At 38.0% G+C, this 22869-nt stretch overlaps 3 protein-coding genes across 3 annotated transcripts; 1 reads left to right on the top strand and 2 right to left on the bottom strand.

Moving 5' to 3' along the window:
* Window positions 1-7713: 7713 nt before the first annotated feature.
* Window positions 7714-9857, bottom strand: mzt1 (mitotic spindle organizing protein 1). Its single transcript, XM_042010028.1, has 3 exons — window positions 9584-9857; window positions 9294-9439; window positions 7714-8262 (listed from the first exon to the last, which is right to left on the bottom strand). Exons 1-3 carry the CDS (start codon window positions 9633-9635, stop codon window positions 8239-8241), a joined length of 222 nt encoding a protein of 73 aa, XP_041865962.1. The 5' UTR covers window positions 9636-9857; the 3' UTR covers window positions 7714-8238.
* Window positions 9858-9950: 93 nt separating this feature from the next.
* On the top strand, window positions 9951-14560 carry bora (bora aurora kinase A activator). The gene is made up of 12 exons (XM_042010026.1): window positions 9951-10063; window positions 10303-10452; window positions 10592-10698; window positions 10870-10915; window positions 11024-11102; window positions 11207-11242; window positions 11737-11793; window positions 11887-12164; window positions 12339-12501; window positions 12590-13158; window positions 13302-13439; window positions 13872-14560. The coding sequence occupies exons 2-12, from the start codon at window positions 10303-10305 to the stop codon at window positions 13890-13892; spliced, it is 1644 nt and encodes a 547-aa protein (XP_041865960.1). The 5' UTR covers window positions 9951-10063; the 3' UTR covers window positions 13893-14560.
* A 45-nt stretch (window positions 14561-14605) lies between these two features.
* On the bottom strand, window positions 14606-22589 carry dis3 (DIS3 exosome endoribonuclease and 3'-5' exoribonuclease). The gene is made up of 21 exons (XM_042010022.1): window positions 22276-22589; window positions 21635-21792; window positions 20568-20764; window positions 20403-20476; window positions 20131-20298; window positions 19850-20020; window positions 19514-19627; window positions 19257-19394; window positions 19023-19169; window positions 18813-18929; window positions 18623-18724; window positions 18135-18199; window positions 17833-17917; window positions 17557-17684; window positions 16881-16967; window positions 16621-16777; window positions 16127-16341; window positions 15821-15989; window positions 15505-15663; window positions 15258-15380; window positions 14606-15073 (listed from the first exon to the last, which is right to left on the bottom strand). Exons 1-21 carry the CDS (start codon window positions 22492-22494, stop codon window positions 15005-15007), a joined length of 2862 nt encoding a protein of 953 aa, XP_041865956.1. The 5' UTR covers window positions 22495-22589; the 3' UTR covers window positions 14606-15004.
* Window positions 22590-22869: the final 280 nt, after the last annotated feature.

The following is a 22869-nucleotide window of genomic DNA, read 5'->3' as shown; positions in this document are numbered from 1 at the left end:
CTGTTGTTTTTTTTGTTTTTTTTGCCTGAGAGCAGCAATACTATAATGAATTATAGGGAAATTATAGCCTACGTCCAATTCTATCATTACAGGTGCAAAAATCACAACATTTACAGCAGGTGCTTTTTTTTAAAGAAATATTTTACATTAAATTTATGTTGCACCTGCTGTCTGTTATATTGCTTTGTTTTTAAATCTGATTCTGAAGAATGAGACGTCACACAAGCTCAAACGAGGGCCACTAACCTTGTTTTGACAAATTGACCCCTTTACCTGCTCCCTGCACCGCTTCCTCATCCACTCCGCTTGTACTCATACACACACAGGCTCCCATCATTTACATAGAGCTTGCAGTCCTTTCAAAGTGGCTTTCACGGAACATTGTGTTGATAATGATCTTGAGGGAGAGGGACACAGATCTCCAGAGACCATCTCACCAAAAGACAAGGGGGAGAGGATAAAACTCCAGCTGTACTCCAACTCAAAGGACTCTAACACTCTTTTACCTCCCAACCCCCCCTCTCTCTCGAATAAGCCCTCTTGTGTTTTTTAATTGGCAGAAATTAATCTTTAGGATGTAGATGGTAGATTTACATTCATTAAAAGTCAAGAGAGGAAGCCAGGCTTGATGCTAATCAAATCTGCTTAATTATGCTTAACATGAGTATCTCCAGGGGAAGAGAGAGGGGGAGACAGAGAGAGAGATAGCTAACGCGAACTTTTTACTTTTTGCCTTTGATAACTCCTGCTGAGTATGGCCTTTTCCTCGCCAAAAAGAAATGTCAAGACTCTCTTTCTCCATCTGTAGAAAACACACAGATAAAGCCGTCAGTGTTAAGCAGAGTTGATTCATGTTGTAAATTCCCACCTTAAAGTCTTTAATAAGTGGTAAAATGTTCAGTTTTAACCTCTCAGGCCAGCGCTTTGTAACTTTTAAGGCTTGTGGCACTTTCTGATAATGATATACGATGAACTCAGTTAACTTAACAACAGTGGCATAACAAGGAGATGATGAATAATATGCCACCTTAAAGAAAACTGCGTTTATAACCTTGAATGTTAGGTCTTTACTTAATTATATTTTGCACTTTAGGTCATCCATCCACAATCTTTCAAGCAAGCCCAGTCTTGAGGAGATTACTGCTACTGGTGGGTTGTAAGGTGCCCTGATGGGAAATGACTTCGCATCACCACAGGAAGGTCACAGGTGGAATTTAAACAGCAACCACTCCTCCAACAGAAAACAATGGACTAATGCAAAATGTCTTCAGTTGGACAGGTAAAAAAAAAAAATAAAGAAGAGAAAAAACTGATAATTCATCTAAATTTGAATCAAATTGAATGCTGGCTTTGAGGTCTTGTCATCTCTTCTCAAGTTTGTTTAAGGCCTTGTTGGCATAAATATCCAGACAAGTGCTGTGTTGTGGCCTACATGTATGCAGGCACCAGCTTTGACAGGCAGAAATGTGTGGAATAAAGGGGAACAACTTTGCTGCATTGATTTTTTTATCTTCCTTTATCATCTTGCCATTGGAGTTCAGTTCTAAATTGGTGGAATATTCTGTCTTTGAAGTGCTTTAAGTTCCTGAGACAGTGCAAGCCTATCTATCTTTACCGCCGGAAGATTCCCCTTTCACTGAGTTAATTAATGTTTTATATCTCCTTCGATTCCTCTGATTGCTCTAGTACTGTAAGATTAAGTTTTAACCTCCAACATTTGCCTTGTTTCTTCCTCTTTTTTTCCCCTTTCCTTTCCTTTCCTTTCCTTTCCTTTTGTTTCTTTTTTTTTTCCACGGATAAGTATGATTGTCCTAATTAGCGGGTTGTTTAAAGGTATCTGGAGGAAATAGGTGACCTGTGGTTACCATCTTTTAGCATCTTTTTGCATGTTCTGATTTCAGGTAGCCTTATTGATAACAAAGAAGCATCAGTCAGATTCTTACCGCAAGCGTGCCCGCCAGGCATCGAAATCTGGATTCAGAAAACTTTTTATTCAACTGTCCAAAAGATAACCAACTGCGGCATGCTTAAAGAAAATAAAACTGGCTGCAGTTTTCTCTCTTTTTAACTGTTCATATTTATGTTGCCGTGGTGGCATCATGAGCCAAAGAGACAAAGAAAATGCTCATGTTGTGTAAGTGTTTGAAAGCCAAGCTTTGGTCCTTTCCACATGTCTGTTTTGGCCAAAGAAGAGCAGCATGAGGGAAATGTGTAGGTGGTTAGATCAGGCGATGAAGTGTAAATACCACTCAATCTGTTCTCATTAGAGGAGCAAAAACATACGAATCACTTCGCCTCTATTAAGAATGCCCCAGGGTCCTAGTTAAGTGTGTGTGTCTGTGTATGCACGCGAGTGTGCTCATATATGTGATTGTGTGAAAGAGAATTGGGGGGAGGGGGGTAGTGGTGGCAAAATGATGTTTTGGCATTTGTGTCTGCTGTGGGGATCTGAAATGCCACCACCATCAATGCTGCTTAATTCTCAGAAACAAACTCTTAATCTGAACAGACAATCCGTTCCGACAGCCTCTGTTATGATTCAAATCAACTTGGAGTGAAGGGTGTGTGTGTGTGCTCGTCTGACTGAGAGAGTGTGTCATTGTGTTTTGGTATGTGATTAGGTGTCTGCATGTGTGTGTGTGTGTGCATGACCAAGATATCACACATCCATCCTGTATTCCCCTATGATAATGTGGATTGATTATGGATATGATAATGAGAGGCCGGCGCGGCGTCGCGACCTTCACAAGGTCTAATTGAAACAAGCGTTGGTCCTCCGAAGCACTTATCAAGTCACACAGCACATCATTAATCACGGAGAATACAAGCTGTCAGTGTAACACACATGCACAGACATTCTCATGCACACGCATCCTCTCTATTTTTCTGTTTTCCTAACATACACATATCTTCTTTCTTCCTTCTCTTTTCACTCTTAGATGCACACACACACACTCTCTCACACACAATGTGAGCTGTCATTACAATATGTTTGGTATTGTCTTCTTTTAAGGAGAGTGGACAGCTCGTCCACCCTCCATCTCTATTTTCTTCGAGAAAAGTTGAACAGGCCGTTGAAGTTAAACCTTTAAAAATAAGAAGAAAAAGAAAAAAAAAGAGTGAGCAGAAGGGGGATTGTTAAAACATTTCCACAAATATGAACAGCTGTTCACTTCACCCAAACTCGCCTGGAATTGAATTAGCTCAAGTTGTTTTACTACCTGCTTTTATTAGGACACAATTTAACAACCAAATGTGATTCCAATGTCTGATTAAGGCAGCATATGGTGCCTACCTGTTAAACACAGTGTGTTCAGAAGCAGCTTAACGCCTCAGTGAGTCACTCAAATAAACTAATAAGCCAGCCTAATATCATATTAGTCATTACATAGTCCAACACACAAATTTTCAATCTGATAAAAAGGTGGTTTGTTTATTATCATAGGGGAAAACACAAGGGAGTTTGCATACGCTGTGTTGATACCATTATCAACTTTTTTTTAATTGTTATTCAATTAACTGCTTTTGTTAATGAAACCAATTAATACATTAAAAACAAGCAGGGACATATATGATTATTATGCATCTATGCAGAGTGCAGCTAATTGCAACTGTAAATCAATCAATTCCACATTAATCAGGTTGGAAAATGTCCAAAAACAACAAAGTCACTAAAAGACTTTGAAAGTTTCTTTTTCTTTTTACATATTTTGATTGCCATTCTATTATCCTGTCTAATGATTGTTAACGATCCTTTTAGGAGTTTATGATCCAATTTCCTTGCTATGAATTTAATTGAGACCTAAATAGAATCTTACTGAGTAAAAGTGTGCCCGTATTTAATCAGCAGTGATGTATTGGGGAAGACTCTAACAAGGTCACAGAACTCTTCGTAGGGCAAAAACAGACCCTGAAGCTTCACGTTTTTGAAGAATGAGGGTCAGAGAGGCTTGAGCAGTTACAGGAATGCAATAGATCAATCATTTAACTGGTAAGAGGCACACCTTTAAACACAGCCCCCCATAATATACACTGCTGTAGCTTTTCAATAATTGAATGTCAGGGATTAACAACCTATTGCTTTCTAAGATGTGATTTAAGTCATTTTTCACAATGGTGGAAGAGTTGCTGCTTTTCTTTCCCATTTATAAGAATAAAAAAACAGATAAAAGAGAAATTATAGCTTTTGTCATATTAGTTCAAACAATACTCAATTTTTGATTTAGAAATTAAATATTAATTCCATTAAAACTTAAAGCTCTACCTCACTAGTATTACTAGTAGCTCAAAAGCGTGGTTAATGTAAACTAATATACTGGTTTTATTCATTCAGCCATTGCCAGACAGTAATGAGGAAAGTAATTGTCTGTGCCTTTAGCTCTGGGTGATGGAAACATTTTAACTCACAGTGACAGCAGGTACTGTAACACTAGTTGTAATAAATAATTGTGTATGAAAATATTTTGAATCCTTTGGTGTGTTGATGATTATTTTTACTTATTTTAGCAGTACTTTTATCTTTAAAATGTTTTAGCAATAAATACTCAAGAATAACAGCTCACCAGTGGTCTTTTAGAAGATTGCTAGTTTGATCCCCATTGTTTCCAGTCTACATGTGGAAGTTTCCTTGAGCAAGATAATGAGCCTGGTTATGCCACCCAATGGGCACTTGGAAGCAACTAAGGATAAACATGTCTACTAACTGATTATTGCCTGTGTGCACTTATTAGTTTTCAAAAACTAATAAAAACTGTGACCATCAGGTAAGTGTAGTGGAACAGAAGTTTCCAATGAATTCCACAGAAATGACGTTTTTGGGATAATGTTCTATGGACTGATAAACTAAACATGGAATCCTTAAGAAGTTCAATGCATCATTCTCTGTATTTATCATAAATGAAACCCATATTTTTATAAAAAACAGCTCACCTACAATAAAACATAATAAAGAGTATGTCTAGCAGTAGGTCTCTTTTACTATTCCGGGTGCTGAAGGTGTTAAATGAGTCACATGAATGATGAAATCCGATTACAGAGGGGTTTACTGAAATCATGTAATCCAGTGTTTGAAACGCTAGATGGCATATTTTGTTGGTTTGAAAGTTTGTCGCAAAGGTTCTTCCCTATCAACGAGCTAATGCACAGATAAGCAAAGAAGAATGTTTTAACATGAAAAGATGGAGTGTTTTCCACCAGGTAGCAACAAATTCAAAACTTAATCCCTCTGGAAAAAGTTGAAGAAAGTAGAAATCTTCTGTTGTATAAAGGATTTCAAAAGAATCAAATGAGTTGAATATAATACTGAAGACGTGGTTGAAACTAACAGCAGATGAAAGAAACTTTCAGAGGCTGAAATTGTTGCCAAGTTGTGAGACCAAATATGAGTTAATGACAAAAACAGCTGTTTACAATACAAGTTTTTAGTTTAATTGGTTCAGTTACATCTTATAGTGACTCTATTTTTAATTTAATTCAACTTTATTTGTGTAGCACCAGTTCAGAACAAAGTCATCTCAAAGCACTTTACTGACAAATCAGTTCAAGCCAATTCATTGTGATCTAATCAGTATTCATACAAGCCAATTCATAAAAAAAGTAATAGCCAAGCTAAGGAAACCAAAAGATTGAATCAAATTACATTTATATTTTGAACAGGACTGAATAACACTGATAAAATTAACTGGAAGAAAATATCCTCTTACTTTCTACTAACACTTGTATCAAATACTTATGAATACACTTATATTTATGATAACTAACTTAGAATAAACTTTGTGTCTGGTTGAAAAACATTATAACATGAAAAAAATTTCCTCTCTTCACAGCATGCATATACTTTTTAATTTTTTTTTTAATGATAATATAACTAGAAGAACTCATCAAACCCACAAAGTCTACCCCTGAAATGATCAAATAATGAGATACAAAACATGAAATGGACAAACAAAGCCTCATCTCTGCAGGGAGACCATTACAACTACCTGTTTATTGCTAACTAACTAATTAGTGACCTGTACGTACGTGTACACACGGAGATCTTTGACTTTTGGTTTAATGCTGCCTCAAATTAAGCCCTACACTGTATTTGTTTTGATGAGACAATATGGTTGTAATTTGTGTTTGGAAAAACATAAACACACATCTTTTCTTATACATAAGGGACCACTAATCAGTCCAGTCTAATTATTACCCTAATATCCACTGCACACACCTGAACTGTAATTGCTGCACATAGATCTTTCACTCTTAAATGAGACTGCCCTCGTTTATCAGAAAAAGAATCCTCGGCCTGGATAATTATCAGACACACAAATATAAACACCTTTAGAAGTTTAGATGTAAAGACCTGCTTGCCTGTTAAGTTGATACAGTCATGTGACCTGACCAGTGCCCTAGTTGAACACCTCTTAGATGTTTATGCATATGTGGACGCTAATCTCTGTTAGGACTGTGGGATTTGGGAATATTTTGTTTAACAGAGATCAAAGTAACTTGCCTGGATAAGGAGAAACCCTCCAAACAGATCAAACAGGCGGCAATGCATCCTAAATCCCACGCCCTTAGTAGCCAATCAAGCCATGCATAACTTTTCCTAAAAGAAAAGCATTCTTGTTGTGCATCTACTTCCATCAACATCTCATGCACCTCACCCCCTGCTGAGACCAGGGGTTGCTTGGGCTTATGGACTATTAAGAAGAACCACTGCACAAAATCTGTATGTCTCTCATGCTTGGCTGACATGATGCTGGTATTGAGGAACTGAGAGATACTGTGTCAAGAGATCAAAGCAGCAGTGCAGAGATTTAAATTCGCAGCCTGTCACTCAAGATGGCGAGACAAAGCAGAAGAAGACAGAAATGCTTACACACACACTCCTGCACACTTGCTGGCTTTCCATGGTGTGTTTGTCAGGGGTGAGGCATTACTGTCAGATGGCTTAGGGGCTGCTCATTTGTAGACATCTACAGCGCTGCAGGAACAACTTAACTCTCACACATTGAGGAACACACACACACACACACACACACACACACTCAAGAAACTGATACAAGCCTGTGTGGATAAGAAGTTGCTCCTAGCCCGGTATTTTGGCCTGTGGAAAAATGTTCTGTGCTCTCAGCATTTTCCCTCGTCTAGAAGATGAATAGAGTTATTTTACAGACAGCGGAGAAACAAAACAATGCTGTATGGTTAGATGTGTGATGTAGGGGCTTCATTTCTGGTAGATCAAAGACATATTTTTGTCAAGTTTGCAAAATGTCTGAAATACTTTTTGTGGATGGATTACAGACATAAAGGAGCAAGGACTTCAGATCAACAGGACATCCTGCTGTAAAGACTGACCTTTACTCATGTCTTCTTTGTTGTGAAGTATGTTGTTGGCTGTGGATGCAATCCCCTCTCTATTGTCTGATTTTCTATTGTATTGTGCAATGTTCTAACGGTCTGTTGTCCCTTTCACCTAGTCTGACAGGAAAGATGGTTTCCTTGGTAAAATCCTTTGGAAAGATTTAATAATAAAGTGGGACCTGTGAAACTGAAACTGAAAAACTTGGGCTTAGATATATAAACAAAACTAAATGAGAGAACAACATATCTGATTTAAATGACAATTTGTAATTCATCAGGAAAACTAAATCATTTTAACTTTGCAAATTTCCTGTTATTTAAGAAGTATACCTCAGTTTGAAATAAGAAAGACACACCACCACCTTGTGGTCACTCATGGTAACTTTTTATTTTAAACTATGCCATTCTTGACAGTCACAAGAACAAGTGAAATGGCAAATGGGTTGTTTGTAAAAAAAAAAAAAAAAAACAATGAAAGAAAGATGACCTAAATATAAAATTCAACAATGCATGACAAATAACACATGAAGCATAAAAATCTTTTCACATGACAAGTGCAACATAAGTTGAATCTACTGTTTCAGAAGGTAAAACTCAGAAAAAGTTCAACATGAAACTTGACACAGAGTTGGTGTGTATGCCCAAACTTCAGGAGAAGAGTTGCATAAAAAAAAAAAAAAAAAAACAGATGCTGGTACTCTTTTACAGAAACCCAATCACAAATCAAAGTGCAGAAGAAGACAAAGCAGAAGCACAGTAGTCACAGAGGAGGCACAGAAGGTGGAGCGCCCAAACAAATCTGGGCTGGAAACCGAATGACAGGTACAGACACAGGAAATGTGAACGATCCCATTACAGGTCCTGAACTGAGGTGATCTGACTCCATCTTCAGTTTGTGCAATTCTCAGTAACCTGATAGAAGACAAAGAAGATTTTTTCTTTTACAATTTATAATTTATTTGGATCAGGGTAGCAGTGGCTGAGGTGGAACAGTGTACATATTACAGTACATATAGTCTTTACAGGAGGCTATGGTAACATAATATACCAAGGCCTGCGCTGATAAATTAATTTTCTGTAGCTGCTTATGACATGGGCTGTTTTAAATATGGTTTCCAATAATTGGGTAGATGGACCAGAGTATGTTTTTTCCCCCAAACAATATTCAAGTGCATAATTAATACCAGACCAATTTTTTATACTTGTCAATGTAGTTCATCAAATATGTGCAAAAACATAAAACTTTGTACTCAGTACTTAAGGAAGACAATAGTAAGTCTCACTGTTTGCCCATCTTGTTGAATACAGTATATTACTAAAAGACTCAACCTCAAACTAGTACACTGTAAACACTCAGAGCTCATCCACACAACTTTGATAATAGAGCCTTTGTTAATAGATTTTAGATTTCAAAACAATTGTGGCTGCAGGCATCTCACCTTACAATCTAACACTTCCAATTCTCAGTGATTGTATAAGCTATTCATGGAATAAGATCATAAGCTTTCGGACAGCCGGTTAATGGATTTGCTGACAAAAACATGTACAGCACTAATCAAAGGTTCAGACATATCTACTCACTGACATTTAATGAATATGTATGTCCAAACGTTTGAGTGGTCTGTAATCAAATTTAAACTGTGTATTCTGTATGAATTGCATCGCAAAACAGTTGTCGTTATAATGGTGAGAACTTCCAAATCTAAATCCAAAAGCTTCATTATGTCAGTACAAAAGAAGGATGATTACATTATTGTTTACTGATTATCCTGCAGGTAATTACATTTTAAGATTTAATTTTCTTTTTTATTCTACATTCTTAGTGCTTAGTTTCTGATAGCAACAACTAATAAACAGTAAACAGTGCTGGGGGCAATGCAACGACTTACTTTCCATTACAATCCTTAAAACAAAACAACAACAAAAAACACTTGTTCACATACCTTGAGGGACTCGGAAGCTTTACGAAGCTCTTTGATTACAGCAGACAAAGCTTCAGGGTTGATGCCTTGCTCACACAGTCTCACACATATGGACAGAGACTCCATATCCAAACCAGTGTTTAGCAACCTTGAGATCTCCAGCAGGACTGTTGAAGGAGGAAAATGACTAAGTTAATTTCATACTAATAACACACTACAGTTAGCAGAAAATTACAGCCATTGAAAAATAAGTCTGAAGAAACTACAAGTGTAAAAATCAAACTGCTTAAGTTTATCAAACAAATATTCACCGTCCATTGTCTCGCGGACTGCGTTTAGGTTTGCATTTGGTGCACTGGCCATAGTGATCAATGAATGTAGTTAGCCAAAGCTTGCTAGGGGCTGGCTAACTGACTAGAAGAAGTCTTTGATGCCACGATAATAAATTGATCGTAATACGTTTTTATGAGATTTTAGTAATACTTTGAGAGTGTCGAATTGTTTTTAAACAGACAATTACATAGTTAACTTTGCACAATAACCGACAAATAACAGTTACGGCTAGATAAATACAGTGCCTCTAGAAGTAGCCACTGAAACTGGCGGAGGAAGTGACGACACGAATGTCTTGATTGGTGTCCGTGATTTTCCGGTAGATTTCTATTGGCTGGATGGGCTTGTCGGCGAAATTGAAATGAACGTTAACTGTTCCTGATCTGGTTTTGTGCTGCTGACTCTTTAAAAAGATTGCTGTTTGGCGTCGAGGTCAAAGTCCTGGCCGATTAACAGTTGTAAGTATAAACGGTAAAATGTATGTTTTATCATGTGTGTAATGTAACAGATTCTATTTATTTCTTTGCTGTTTGCTTCGAAGTCTTTTCAGTGCTACAGGGGAATGTAATGTCGCTAACGTACCGAATTAGAAAACATCTAACAACGACATTAAAACCACAATTCCGTTGCCTCTAGCCTTTTCTAGTAACATGTAACTTTCTTTTATCCTGACTGTTTTTTTTTACTCTGAACTTAGATGGAGGATCATATCGAGCTACAAATCACTCCAGAAACTCCAGGCAGGCCTTCCATAAGAAACCCATTCGAGAGTCCTAATGACCATCACCACTTGCGTGAGCCCCTGGTTCCGAGCCCATCAGTGTTCAAATCCAAGCCATGTAAAGCTGTAAGTCTGAACACACCTTACACCTATCCCCCTTATAACTTCTTGATTAACCAAAATATGATATTTTGTAATGGCATGTATAATGAAGAGAATGGTACGTGCTGTTCTTTATGCACTTCCTTACTTGTCTTTTCCCCAGACTCCATCTAAGTTTAACTGGTCAATTGATGAAATGGCTAGTCTTCTACCAGTACACATAGACGCAGAGGAAATCCAGCTACAGTCTTTTTACTTAAGTCAAACAAGGTGTGTACTAACAAACTGCAGATAGTAAACAGAAAACACGAAAGGCTGACTGAAAATTTCTAGAGGGAAACCAGTTGGCTGACTAAAGTAAGGCCATCTCAAATGTGTGGGGTTAAATTTATGATTGTATATAATTTAAGTGACCCACCTTTTGTTTATTCTTTATTTTAGGATGGATTCAGATGTTGAGGAAAAATGTCAGAATGCTATTGAACAGGTAAGGAATCAGGTCTGTGTTTACAGTATAATCACAGAGAAGTCACTCCATTGATGATTTGCTGCTTTATTTTGTGTTTATTTATGTCTTTTGTCTTTCCCTGTAAAGTTTTTCACCAAAGGAGCTATTGTACCTTCCCCGTGGGCAGCGCCAGAAACCCGCAGAGCCCCTCAGCTCTATAAAAAAAGTAGGCGATTTCATTGTTTGTATTACTTTTAAGTCTCCAAAGGTTCACATGTTATCTTCACTTTTAAGCTTTGTATCTTCATTTGATTGTATTTCAACTTGTAGGTCCAATGATTGCAGAGGAAACTGAAAAAATATCAGGTTAGTGTGAGACAATGTTACAAAATATATATAGAAAATCTCTATCATCCCAGAGGGAGACCTGTCTTCAAAAAGCTTGTACATGCTCCACACAACATGTCCAACAAAGCTTCATATAACTTGGTCTACATGTGCAGTGTGTAGAACAAATGGTGTGAAGTTGAATAATATTCAGTAACATTCAACTTCATATTATGAAACATCCACTAATCATACTATATAGATTATGCCCCATAGCTTATTCATTTGAAAGAGAATATAAAGAAACACAAAGATGGAGTTGCCATCACTCAAAAAAAACAGAGCAGATGATCCAGTACACCATTTGTCACCATTCACAGCTTGACCCATGTGCTCCTAACAGCTCAAATGTCTCAAATGCCAGCCTGATATAACTTGGGAGGCCCTCTGATGTATTAACTGAATTGGTTTGAACATTTCCCAGTTACTTTAACACTTGTACATGTTCTGATTAGTTTTTCTTTTATTTACAGTTGGTTGCCAAACAACCCTTTCACTACCTTTGGCTTTTGATTTGGAGAAAATACTAGGTAAGCCTCCATTGAAAGACAGCAAAATGAAAGTGAGATAATCTCTTATGCCAGAGTATTTTATTTTCAAGTCACCATGTTTGTCCATCTCAGGAGAATATTACCGCTGCGAGGAAGCATGTGATGCAGTGACGGAGAGCCTTAGTTCATCGTCCTTGAGACGAAAACTCTTCCTTGATGGCCAGTTCAGTTATAGCAGTTCTGACAGCTCTACCCCACCAAGTCCAGAGAGAGTCCATGGCACACAGGAGAGGCTGTTTCCCAACGGAAAAGGAGCTGTAGTGAGAGGCGAACCTGCTGAGGGAGAAGCTACATCACCTGTCTTTTCATCCCCTTTGTCCTGTGGCATGTCAGCCAAGACTCCCTCTACGGTGAGCAATAAAGTGTTGAGTAACGAGTTAGTTGTAAGCACGAGTGCAGTGCAAAATTTTAATCCTTCTAAAGTTATTTTAGCCAAAGGATTACAGGACTTTTGTAGTTATATTGTTGTAAGATTAGCAGTATAGCAATAATTAAAAAATAATTTACAATTCTCTTAATCATAGGGTCAATTCTCATCCAGTCCCATCCAGCATGGCTGCTTCAGAGACTGTAGCCTTGGCAGCATCAACAGTCCTCTGTTTCCTGATAGGTCATCGCCTGCTGGACGTGTTTCTCCTACTATTTCTCCTATTCTAGCTCATGCGATACGGTCTCCCATAGGCTCCGGTATGCCATTTGCTGGTTAACTCATACAACACTTTATACAACATGTAACATTTTTATCTTTAACCTGCATGTGTTTGTCTCTTGGCAGAGAGGAAGCAGCCAAACAGTTTGACCCCTTATGGTGGTCCGCTAGACACAGATGTCACTTCTTGCAACGACAGCCCATTTGTTGAAGGTTGCTCTCCCATTCGTAGCTGCTCTCCCCACCAAGCACATCACCCAAATGAGCCCCAGCACATCTCTAGACACAAGCCCAGATCTAAATTCCACTGTTGGGCTTCACCTCCCCTCATTTCCCCAATCCTTAACCCCAAACTCCAAGAAAATCAGGTGGCTGAGGAAGACCCCCCTTCTGCCTCCACATCTTCTTCTCCCCCCTCTATGGAACTTGACCCATCATCTCCTTTGGCCCTGGTCATTCACCCTGCTGTCACTGAGCGAGTTAGCCTGGATCCTGTGAAAATGGAAGAGGGCAAGGAGAAGGCAATAGAAAACAGGCTGGATGTTGAGGAAGAGGAGGTGTTGGAGGAAAGTGGAGGACCTTCAGAACGGATGACCAGCTCTCGTATGGGCAATGTGTCAGCAGCAGAAAGCTCTCAGATGTTTCTGTCTCTTCTAACAGAGGGAAGCAGCATCCGATATGACTCCAGCATGCAGGTTGGTGAAAGAAATTTCACCCCAACTAAAAGCTATTTTGATTTTGTATTTCATTGCATTTTTTTGTATGAATGTCTCCTCTATGGTAATTTTACATCCATACATTTTTCTACCTAATTATGTGAAACTGTTTGTGTCTTCAGGTGGATAGCGGCTATAACACTACCTCAGCGGGCACTGCTAGCCTAATCGATGCCCTCGGGATAGATAGTCAAAGCAAAGAGTCCCTCAGCTCTAACCTTGAAGATGCCTTCCCCTTCACTCGACACATTAAAGTTAAGGTAAGGTCAACCCTTAACATGCATAACAAGGTTTTAGTTTTAACTTTTGCGTTTTGAGCTAAGAAAATAAGAAAATGTAATAATTAAGATGCATTACTGAAGGTATTTTAATGCTAGGAAATCTCCCCAGGAACATTTGGAGTCTCCTTTCTCTGGTCTGTTGCATTACCAATACTAGCACCAGTTTTTATATAAAAAGCCAGGGAGATACTTTACTCTCAACAACAGCTATTTTTGGGCCATGTTAAACGTCGCTTTTAGTTGAGTTCTCCATCGAGAATGGCAACTTGAAGTAATGTTTTAGTTGAATGAAAAACAGTTCCTGAAGTTGAAGTCTCTTGGTTAAAATGTGGCTTTGGAGACTATATGAACACTGTGTGCTGTAAGGCTTGATATTTTACTAACTGCAAGTCTTTCTTTTTGTTCTTCCAGGGATTTTATCCTCACCACTGACCCACCTGATTTAAAAGGGACCCCTCTTCCAGTGAAAGCTCAAGATGATTACTTTGCAATCAAATACAAAAAAAACGTTTACACGTTTGACACTTTTATGATAAAGTAAGACTGAAAAGTCATCTGTTTAAGTTGGTGTGCAAAGAAGTAAAGCTGGTTATTTGATCTTTTAAGGGTAGTTTCCTGACTAAATCAAAATCTTTATTGTATATTTTATCAAAAGGTAAGTCTCACTTACCCCTACTGTAACACGACAATTCTGTTGTCGGCTATAATTTTAGATCCCATATATTGGTGTGAGAAAAAGGGAAGATAAACAATTCTGTATAAAATTTGCACAACAGCAACTTTCTTGACTTAAATTTGCTGTATTTAAAAGTGAATTTTGTGCAGACACAACTGACCTGATAGATTCTGATGTTTGCATCAGATCTGCACTGTATTTAAGTTTTTATGAAACTGTATCATGTTTTCTTTAAGCTTTTTTTTTATTGAATGAGGAAGAATATTTCCAATTCAGGTTTCATCTGTGTTATAGGAATTAAGTTCTACAATACACACTAAATAATGCCACTAATTAATTAAAAGCTGAGCATATACTTTTTTTTAAACATATATACATTAAACATTGACTGGCTCTTTGTCACATTAAATTAACTTGAATTCTTTGTCTTTGGTCTGAGACATTTGAGTTACTCTGTTCTATGTTTACTTGTGCTGATTATTCTGGCATGGCCCACAGCCATTGTCTGTACTTGCTTTTCCTGTTCAGAGTTGTGGGTCCATTACTAGTACCATTTGTCAGTCATGTTGTGGTTCCCAACTGCTCAAATTAAAATTTTATCAAAATAATTCAGAGCTGTGAGGTTAAAATTGTTTAATAACTGTTACAAATTTTAGTTATATTGCATTCATAGTTTGCACTAACATATGTTTCAAATAATAAAATAACTATAAGACCAGTACGAGCAAGTCTTTGCTGTGGCAGATTTAGAAAAATTACTCTTACTGTTGCTCCAAACATTAACACTTTCATGAGTTCAAATAATCCAATCTGGTTTGAGAACTGGAACACTCATGTGGTCTGGGTCATTTCCAGAGCTCCTTTTGTGTCAGCGGTCCAGTTTTGGTTTCTTGGCCTGTGGTTCAGCATCAGAAGCAGGAACACTAACACCAGGGATCTGAAATAAAGTACATTTATTTCAGGACAATGCTGCTATATTTAAGTAAAATAAACTAGTTTTCTTATCAGAACCTAATAACATTAATATGGTAATATTTCTAAATCTAAATACTGCACATCTAGAGTTAAAGAACATTAAGGAAATTCATTTTGGATGAACTCAAAGTCTAGTCTCTCCGTACCACAGGTTCAGTTAAAGCCATGCGGATCTTCTGGTGCTGAATGTTGGAGTCATCCAGGCTGATGGTGACCTTCACCCGATCAAATATGTGGAATGTGTGCTGCTCCACCTTCAAAGAGGGACCCTACACACATGCAGAGTAGATATTTAAAAGCAGTTGTGCCTTCACAAATAATGAAAATGCAAAAACTGATATTTGTGAGACTCCAATTAAAAACTAGTAAAATGGAAAATAAAAGTGTTTATACCTCTTCATCAAAAACAATGTTGGGGGAAACTTTGTTTTTGGTGTCAAAGAAGACTGTTCCCTCCAGACCAAACTTTGGGATGAGAACAATGATGGCGTTCTTCCTCACAAACAGCACAAATCCATCTTCGTTCAGGATGCCTCGGCTCCTAAAGAACAACTGAAAGACACAATATGTTTAGAAAGCATGATTCAGGCATTCTCAGAATTATAAAATTCAACACTTAAATGGTATATGATTATAAAATGTTTGTTTTGTTTTTTAAGTGATTATCTACAGTAGTCAGTGTAGAGTAGTGTGTCTGATACATCTTTACCTGTGTGTGGAAGGCTACAGAAGCCCTTTGTGCATATTGAGCCATTTTGTGTCTGTAGTTGAGGTTGTTGCAGAGGGCCGACTGTTTATGTTTGTCCATCAAATCTGGGTAGGTGCTGTCTGCTCCTATAGCCACTGCCAAGAGACGGTGCACTATGATATCTGCATACCTGTGAAGAAAGGAGAGCAGGAAGTAGGTTTATATAAGGATTTAAAAAGGATCAACATGGTCACTTGTGCACATTCCCTTTATTAAAGCCAGATTCAACCTATTTAGGCAAAATATGTAGAGTATCTCTTTTCATACCTCCTAATTGGGGATGTGAAGTGGGTATAAATGGGTGAGGCAAGACCGTAATGGTGGAAATCACTGTCCATGCCGGAACAAAAATAGACTGCTTGCATCATGCAGCGAGTGGCCAAGATGCGCAGCAGCGTGTTAAAGTATGGGAAGTCATCCACTTTAGCTACATCAAGAGAGTCAGCCAGTGCCTTGGCTGTATCTGTGTGGATCTCCACATGCTGATAAAAGATGGAAACAAAAAATTTAAGTGAAAAACTAGAGTATGGTTATCTCTCTTAAAAAAAAAAAAAAAAAAAAACATTTTATGGTACTAGTGTTTTTAAGGAGCAGTTTAAAGAATATGAAAACAGGTACATCACACCCTACAACTACAACTTAAGATATATGGAGTTACTGCTTATTAATAAGCACAATATCTCTAGTTATTAAACGAATAAATAAGTAAATGGGCTCAGCATAAAAGTCCACATCAACAAAGCATGAAAATCAGAATTCACCTTGGATTTTGCAGCTTTGAGCAGGATGTCATAGTTAGAGGGGGGTGGTGCTGGATGTTTCCTCAGCAGCGCACACTCTGAAAATTCATCATAAATCTTCTGTGCAACTGAAATATTAGCCAGTAACATGAACTCCTCCACCATAGAGTTGGTCTCCCTAAAAATACAAACAGACACTTTTATAAAACTAGGAAGACAGTATAGCACACATACACTGAAAAAAATAATACCATTTTTATGTATCTGCTGAAGTTACTCACTTGAGCTCTTTGGTTTGGAGATCTATGGGGTCATGGGTTTCACTGTCCATGTGGAACCGAACCTCTAAGGATGACAGCGTCAATGCCCTGAAGGGTGTCACAAAAACACAATCCATGTCACTAATAGAATAAAAAAGGTTTCTAACATCATTCTTGATCATTTTCTCCCTCCTACCTAGGGCTGGGCGATATGAACCAAATCTTATATCTTGATATTTTTTACCTGAATCACGATATGCGATATATATCTCGATATTTATATATCATTTTGTCAAGTAACCAAAGAGACAATTCTAATTTACAGCCTTCAGTGCTAAAAACATTTTTATTAAGGATCAGCAGCACATGTGCATTAAAGCTGACTGAAATTAAAGTAGCTTTATATTAAATGAAATACTCCTAAAACAAAATAAAAATACTTTTCAATGACCATTATAAAAATACAGCTGTGCAAAATGCAAAAGAAAAGATGCTTTTAACTCAAAACGAGCTAACTCGATATAAACGATTCCCTCCTTCTATATTGCGTCTGATAAAGTCTTGATATATTTGAAAATCTCAATATATTGCCCAGCCATACTCCTACCTTTCATCTGCTTTTTCAGTTGTGTTCCAATCTTTTGTCCAGCATTTTGCAAATCTAATCCTCTATTACTCACTAATTACTACTCCTTACCCTTTCTCTATCCTCTGCCTCTTGAGGATTTTGGCCAGCTTGTTAAGACCTCGCAAGCTCTTGGTGATATCATCATTCTTGCTGGTGTCGTCGATCCTCAGCTGAGCCTCAGCATAAGTCAGAGATGCCTGGAACAAAAGCAAAAGCAAAGAAGAAAACGGGAGAAATCATGCTTTAAAATATCTGGACCCCACAATGTTAATTTATACTGATTTAAAAAAAACAAAAAAACAAAGAAAACTATTAGTGTTTTTGTGCTTGTGTGTTGTACTTTACCTTGGAGTTGATGACACTTTTGGTGAACCGGGTCTTTAGAATTTCTGCTTTGTGGTTCATTTCCCAAACACATGAAAACGCCAACCTGTTAAGGGAAAAGCAAACCAAATGAGAGACAAAGTCTGTGTCAATCTCATCTCCTAGAACAGAAAAAAAGAAGCATTCTGGCTGGCCATAGATTGTTTACCCAGATGTTGAAGTATAATACAAACACAAATAACTGTTCTGTTCATTCAGTAGAAACAAATGACAAAGTTGACTATTAAGAAGGTGTGTGTGGGGGGTGTATTTTCAGTTCTCACCTCTCCACATTGGAGCGCAAAGAGCAAAGATTGGAGCTGAGCAGTTCAGGAACCATGTCTATCCTCTGTTGGACACCAAGTTAAAAATGTAAACATTCATTACTAATATTAATAATATGAAAAGTTAAAACGGTTGCCAAGGGTTAGATCATTACATATTTAGAAGTTTGAGTTAGAATTAATACTACATTCAATAAATACAACAGTGAAGACAACTTTTCAAAAGACATTATTTTGAAGCTGTAAAATGTCTCTGTTATTATACCAAGATGTATTCTTGGTATAATAACTTTCTTTCCGTTTTTAAAAGAGGAAAAAAATCAGAAAGAGGCTAAAGCCTACGTTTGATTAGTGCATTAAGTCAATTTTGACAAGTATCAGAGCCTTTATATGCATTTTGCAGCCAAGAGTGTTTTCTCATAATGCTGTTAATCTGTGAATTTCAAACTTAAATCCATAAGGTTATAACTGTGGAAATCTGATCTTACCTTTCCACACAAGTACACAGTTGTACCACGGCTTGCTGCCTCTTTGTCGAGTGCATTGCCGGGTCTGATGAAGTGACTGACATCAGCAATGTGGACCCCAACCTATTACAGATAGAAAGAAACTCACATATACAACTAACACAAAGAACTCACTGCTGTTACTGATGGTGTCTGTGTACAGCACGCTCACCTCAAGATTCCCATTTTCGAGCTCTCTGCAGTGTAAGGCATCATCTATATCTGTGCATCCTGGAGGATCCACACTGCACACAGTCAAATGCCTCAGGTCCTCTCTCTTCTCCATGTCCTGCACAACACATCCACATTCAAATACAAACACTCATTCATAAATACAAAGCCAAACTATAACAGCATTTAGTCTGTCTCAAGAAAAAGTGACCTCTGGTGTGATGGCCCATGGCATCTTGGGGAGGAAACTAAGCACAGCCTGAGAGAAGGCCTGATGTGGAACATCGTGCTCCAGCAGCAGCACTTCCTCCTCTGTGTTCTTTTCCCCTGCACTTCCCAGACTGCGGACAAAGTGACCCTAACATCAAAGACAAATTTGGGAAACATGAGTAAATTTATTTCTTGCTAAAATTTGTAAAGTTAGTCTGAACAGATTCAAACTCACATTTGGATATCTGGAATGTTTGGGCCATCCATCAATGGCCACCATGATCCTCTGACCTGCCAGTGTGGAGGCCTGTCGCGTTTCAACGCGAATGCGTGGGATTCGACGGTCTGCTGGGGTAAAAAGATGGCGGGTTGACTGGATGAAAGGAAAAAGAAGAGGAAAGGGACTGTAATTGCTTATAACACAAGCTGTGTAAAGTATACATCTTCAGCTTTATACAGTCACATTAATAATACTGGGTAATCTAGACTCACCTCTTTGATTTGAGAGATATTCAGCATGCCGCAGAAGGGCCTCCAGTTCCTTTTGATGATTCCCAACACTTTCCCTGTGGGTTTTTTAGCTGCTTCGGCTGCTGATATCTTCAACTACTCAGATAGACAGGAACATTTAAGTCTTTATTCCACTGTAACTACACAGGTTGCGATTTAGTTATACTGTTTTTTAAAAGTGCAAGCTTTCTCTGTGTCACAGACTAAAGATACACATTATACACTGTAATCAGTAACCATCCTGCTGAATTTCCTTTAAATTTTAAGTATTAATAAAAGCTGCCAAGTGCTCTTCTGTGATGTAAAAGCAAAGCTCACCACTTTCTCTTCTTCATCTTCATCCTCCTCAACATTATCATCCTTTGCTGCACCGTCATCCTGCAGCACAACCGAAGAGGGTGCCACCCACTGATTCCGTGGAAGCAGCTGCACGGCAACCACATCCTGGTGGACCGCTCTGTTAATATTCTGAAGACCCTGGAGTAGGATCTAGCAGGAAGTTTTAAAAAAATCACAATACAGAAATTGTAACACATGTTGATTTACTTGCTGTAATTCTTCAAACAGAAAACTTAAAACACCTCATCACCCTCACACACCTCTGTGCTGTCTTCACCTTCTCCCTGGACAAAGACTGTGGCCTCCAGATAGTTGTCTCTGCTGGCTCTGAAGGTGCCCTGAAGAAAGGAGCCACTCTTAATTCCAGCTTGGATCCTGGACAGAGGAAGGTGCTCTGGAAATAACACTTTACTGCTTGTGATCTCATTCTGAAAGAAAAAAATCAAGGAAGAAAGAAGAAATGATAGTTATAACCCAACAATCAAAAGGAAAGAATAGGATATTTCTTCACAGCTACAACAAAAGTTTTTACCTTATCATCGTTGGACAAAGCTAGACGATCCACAAGCTCAGGGTTTGCTATGAGACTCTTGACGTATTCCTCAACTGGAATATAAAAGAATAAATGCATGTAACAGAGATTATATTATGCCATTTAAAAGCAAGCTTGTATTCATTTACTTGAAGAAAGCATTACATTTGTACACCACTAAGCCATTCTCTTGTGCCTTCTGCTTGTTCCCTTGATCATTGGTGAGGAGGACCACTTTGACGCCATCTGAGTCGGATTCGGATGTTTTCAGATGCTGGCTGTACCATTTAACTGCCACGCGGATTGCGCGATCATTACGGTCATTGGCGCTCTCCCCTGGTTCACGTTCTATGAATGTCTCCCTGGAAGAACAGAAATCATAAGGATAGGCATTAAAACTAAATATTTCTACATGTTTTTCATAATATAATTTTGACCAGCTGTTGTTTTGCCATGAGCAAAATGTTTTTCTATTCTTATTTGATCTAGGACTACGGCTGCTCAGCAGGCTTTGCTCTTTTGATATCACGATGCTCCAAACATCCTTATGTTACTGTATGTACAGGAGCTCATAAGCTCCCATGAGAATGGCAACATGTAATGCTCCAAAGCCTGACTATAGTGTTCAGCATTGAGGGTGCCTTTGCAGGTGTCATCTCTATGTAATCCATGTTTTCAAAACTTTTGAATTTTGAAAACATGACAGATTACATACTTAAAATTTCCAGTACTCCTCATTGTATCTTAAAAGAACCCAAGTCCAGAGAAAGCAGCTGTTTCTGGAATTTAACTTGCATGTGTCGATGCAATCTACAGTTATACTCACAAACTGTTTCCAGAAGCCTTCATGAGCCCATGCAGTGATTTCCAGTAAAAAAAAACCACATCATTCAGAATTGCTTTTTGAATTTAACCATTGGATACGAAGATTTCCCTGAATATTTTCATAATTTGTGACAGACAATGGAATCACCAATTTAGACACATAGCCTTCAAATTGTTGAACTACTTGCCCATATTCTTTCAGAGGAGATGACTACTCACTTTCTTTCATTCTAAAAGACTCATTGCATTTTATGTGGCTACCTAACTTTTTGGGAAATGAGGCAGAATTTTGTGACACAGCTATATAGTCTCTATTTATGTTCTAAGTTGCCAGATTTTAGTGTTTTTTTTTTCATTTATCTTTTACATATCAGTATTGTGCAAGTAGCATTCTAAGACGCACATACCTGTGGTGTTCATTGGTAAAAGTGTAGAAATGTTTTTCTTTCTCATGTATGATGTCCTTCAGGCGTTTATAGACTGGTGCACTGCGGTGGCGTACCTCCTGCAGAACAGTCTGAAGGATGATCACATTACGTATCACAGGGTCTTCCAACACATCAATCTGCAGGACGAAGTGTAAACATGAGGATGAGGTTCAAAGTGTACACAATTGCATTTGATTTAATGGAAAAGTTCCATGAATCAAGGATCATCATCATCATCTGCTGTGATGCACTGCATTGAATAAGTATGTATTTTCATGTTAAGGTATTTGTCTCAAGCAAATAAACAATAAACAGAATACTAGTCACAAAAGAAGGAAAAAAATAACACAAAGCAGAATATGTAGATATGCGAAAGGAACCAAATACGTGCATTCAAATATAGGTTACACAAACAGCCTTTCTTTGCAAGCACCAACACTTTGCTGTTTGTGTGATGTAACAATAGTTCTACATGACACATTACCCTGAAATATCACTATTTAAGGCAAAAACTGGTATGACAAATCTGAATGGAAATACATTCAGTCAAAACGATCGGAAAAAGTGCCACGAAACTGCTGTCAATACAAACAGTCCAATTGTATGACTTGTGAATTTACCTGATGGAGCACCACATTCGTGTCAGGGACCACATAGTGCGAATAAGAGCACAGACCGCTCTCTATGCACGCGTCTTTCTGCAGTACCGTGGAGTCCTGTTTGCATTCTGCGCAAATTTCACTTCCGCACCAAATATCATCCCTCAAGTAATGTTCACGCACAACCTTCATCACCCCACCCGACCGGGTCTTCTTAACGAAGGTTTTGGACTTCAACATGATGATGATAGTATCCTAAAGAATGTTAAATCCTAATGTAATTATCGCACCACCAGATGTTGCCAAGGGTTTTGCTATCCATGTGTAAACTAACACAGTGGGCCGACAAAACTTTCCAAGGACTATGATAAACCTCAGAAGTCCTATTTAAGGTGTTCTTAAATTATCATTTTCCTATAGCTCAGATTTAGAAGCTATTAAAAAAAACAAAAGAATTTAACAGCGTATGCTTAAAAGCTGGGTGATATTTTCACGTGTTGGCTAAAATAATAATAATATCTCCGGTAACATTTTTGTTGTACATTGTGTTAATCAATGAAAATAAAGCCGAGGAAGACACAAGAGAGACTGATTGGTTGAGAACTGAATGTTATA

This window comes from Melanotaenia boesemani, chromosome 16 (assembly GCF_017639745.1).
Source record: "Melanotaenia boesemani isolate fMelBoe1 chromosome 16, fMelBoe1.pri, whole genome shotgun sequence".
In the NCBI taxonomy this organism is placed as follows: domain Eukaryota; kingdom Metazoa; phylum Chordata; class Actinopteri; order Atheriniformes; family Melanotaeniidae; genus Melanotaenia; species Melanotaenia boesemani.
The sequence above is the reverse complement of the archived record's forward strand: the minus strand, read 5'-3'. Positions and strand labels throughout refer to the sequence as shown.

Coding starts and splice junctions, on each gene's coding strand:
- mzt1 (XM_042010028.1), bottom strand. CDS start 9,635: ATGGCCAGTGCACCAAATGCAAACCTAAACGCAGTCCGCGAGACAATG. Junction 9,440..9,583: donor AGTCCGCGAGACAATGGACG/GTGAATATTTGT, acceptor CTCCTTCAACAG/TCCTGCTGGAGATCTCAAGG. Junction 8,263..9,293: donor AAGCTTCCGAGTCCCTCAAG/GTATGTGAACAA, acceptor GTCTTCTATCAG/GTTACTGAGAATTGCACAAA.
- bora (XM_042010026.1), top strand. CDS start 10,303: ATGGAGGATCATATCGAGCTACAAATCACTCCAGAAACTCCAGGCAGG. Junction 11,243..11,736: donor GGAAACTGAAAAAATATCAG/GTTAGTGTGAGA, acceptor TTTTATTTACAG/TTGGTTGCCAAACAACCCTT. Junction 13,440..13,871: donor CTCGACACATTAAAGTTAAG/GTAAGGTCAACC, acceptor TTGTTCTTCCAG/GGATTTTATCCTCACCACTG.
- dis3 (XM_042010022.1), bottom strand. CDS start 22,494: ATGTTGAAGTCCAAAACCTTCGTTAAGAAGACCCGGTCGGGTGGGGTG. Junction 19,628..19,849: donor AAGATGAAGAAGAGAAAGTG/GTGAGCTTTGCT, acceptor CTATCTGAGTAG/TTGAAGATATCAGCAGCCGA. Junction 16,968..17,556: donor AGGCAGAGGATAGAGAAAGG/GTAAGGAGTAGT, acceptor GACACCCTTCAG/GGCATTGACGCTGTCATCCT.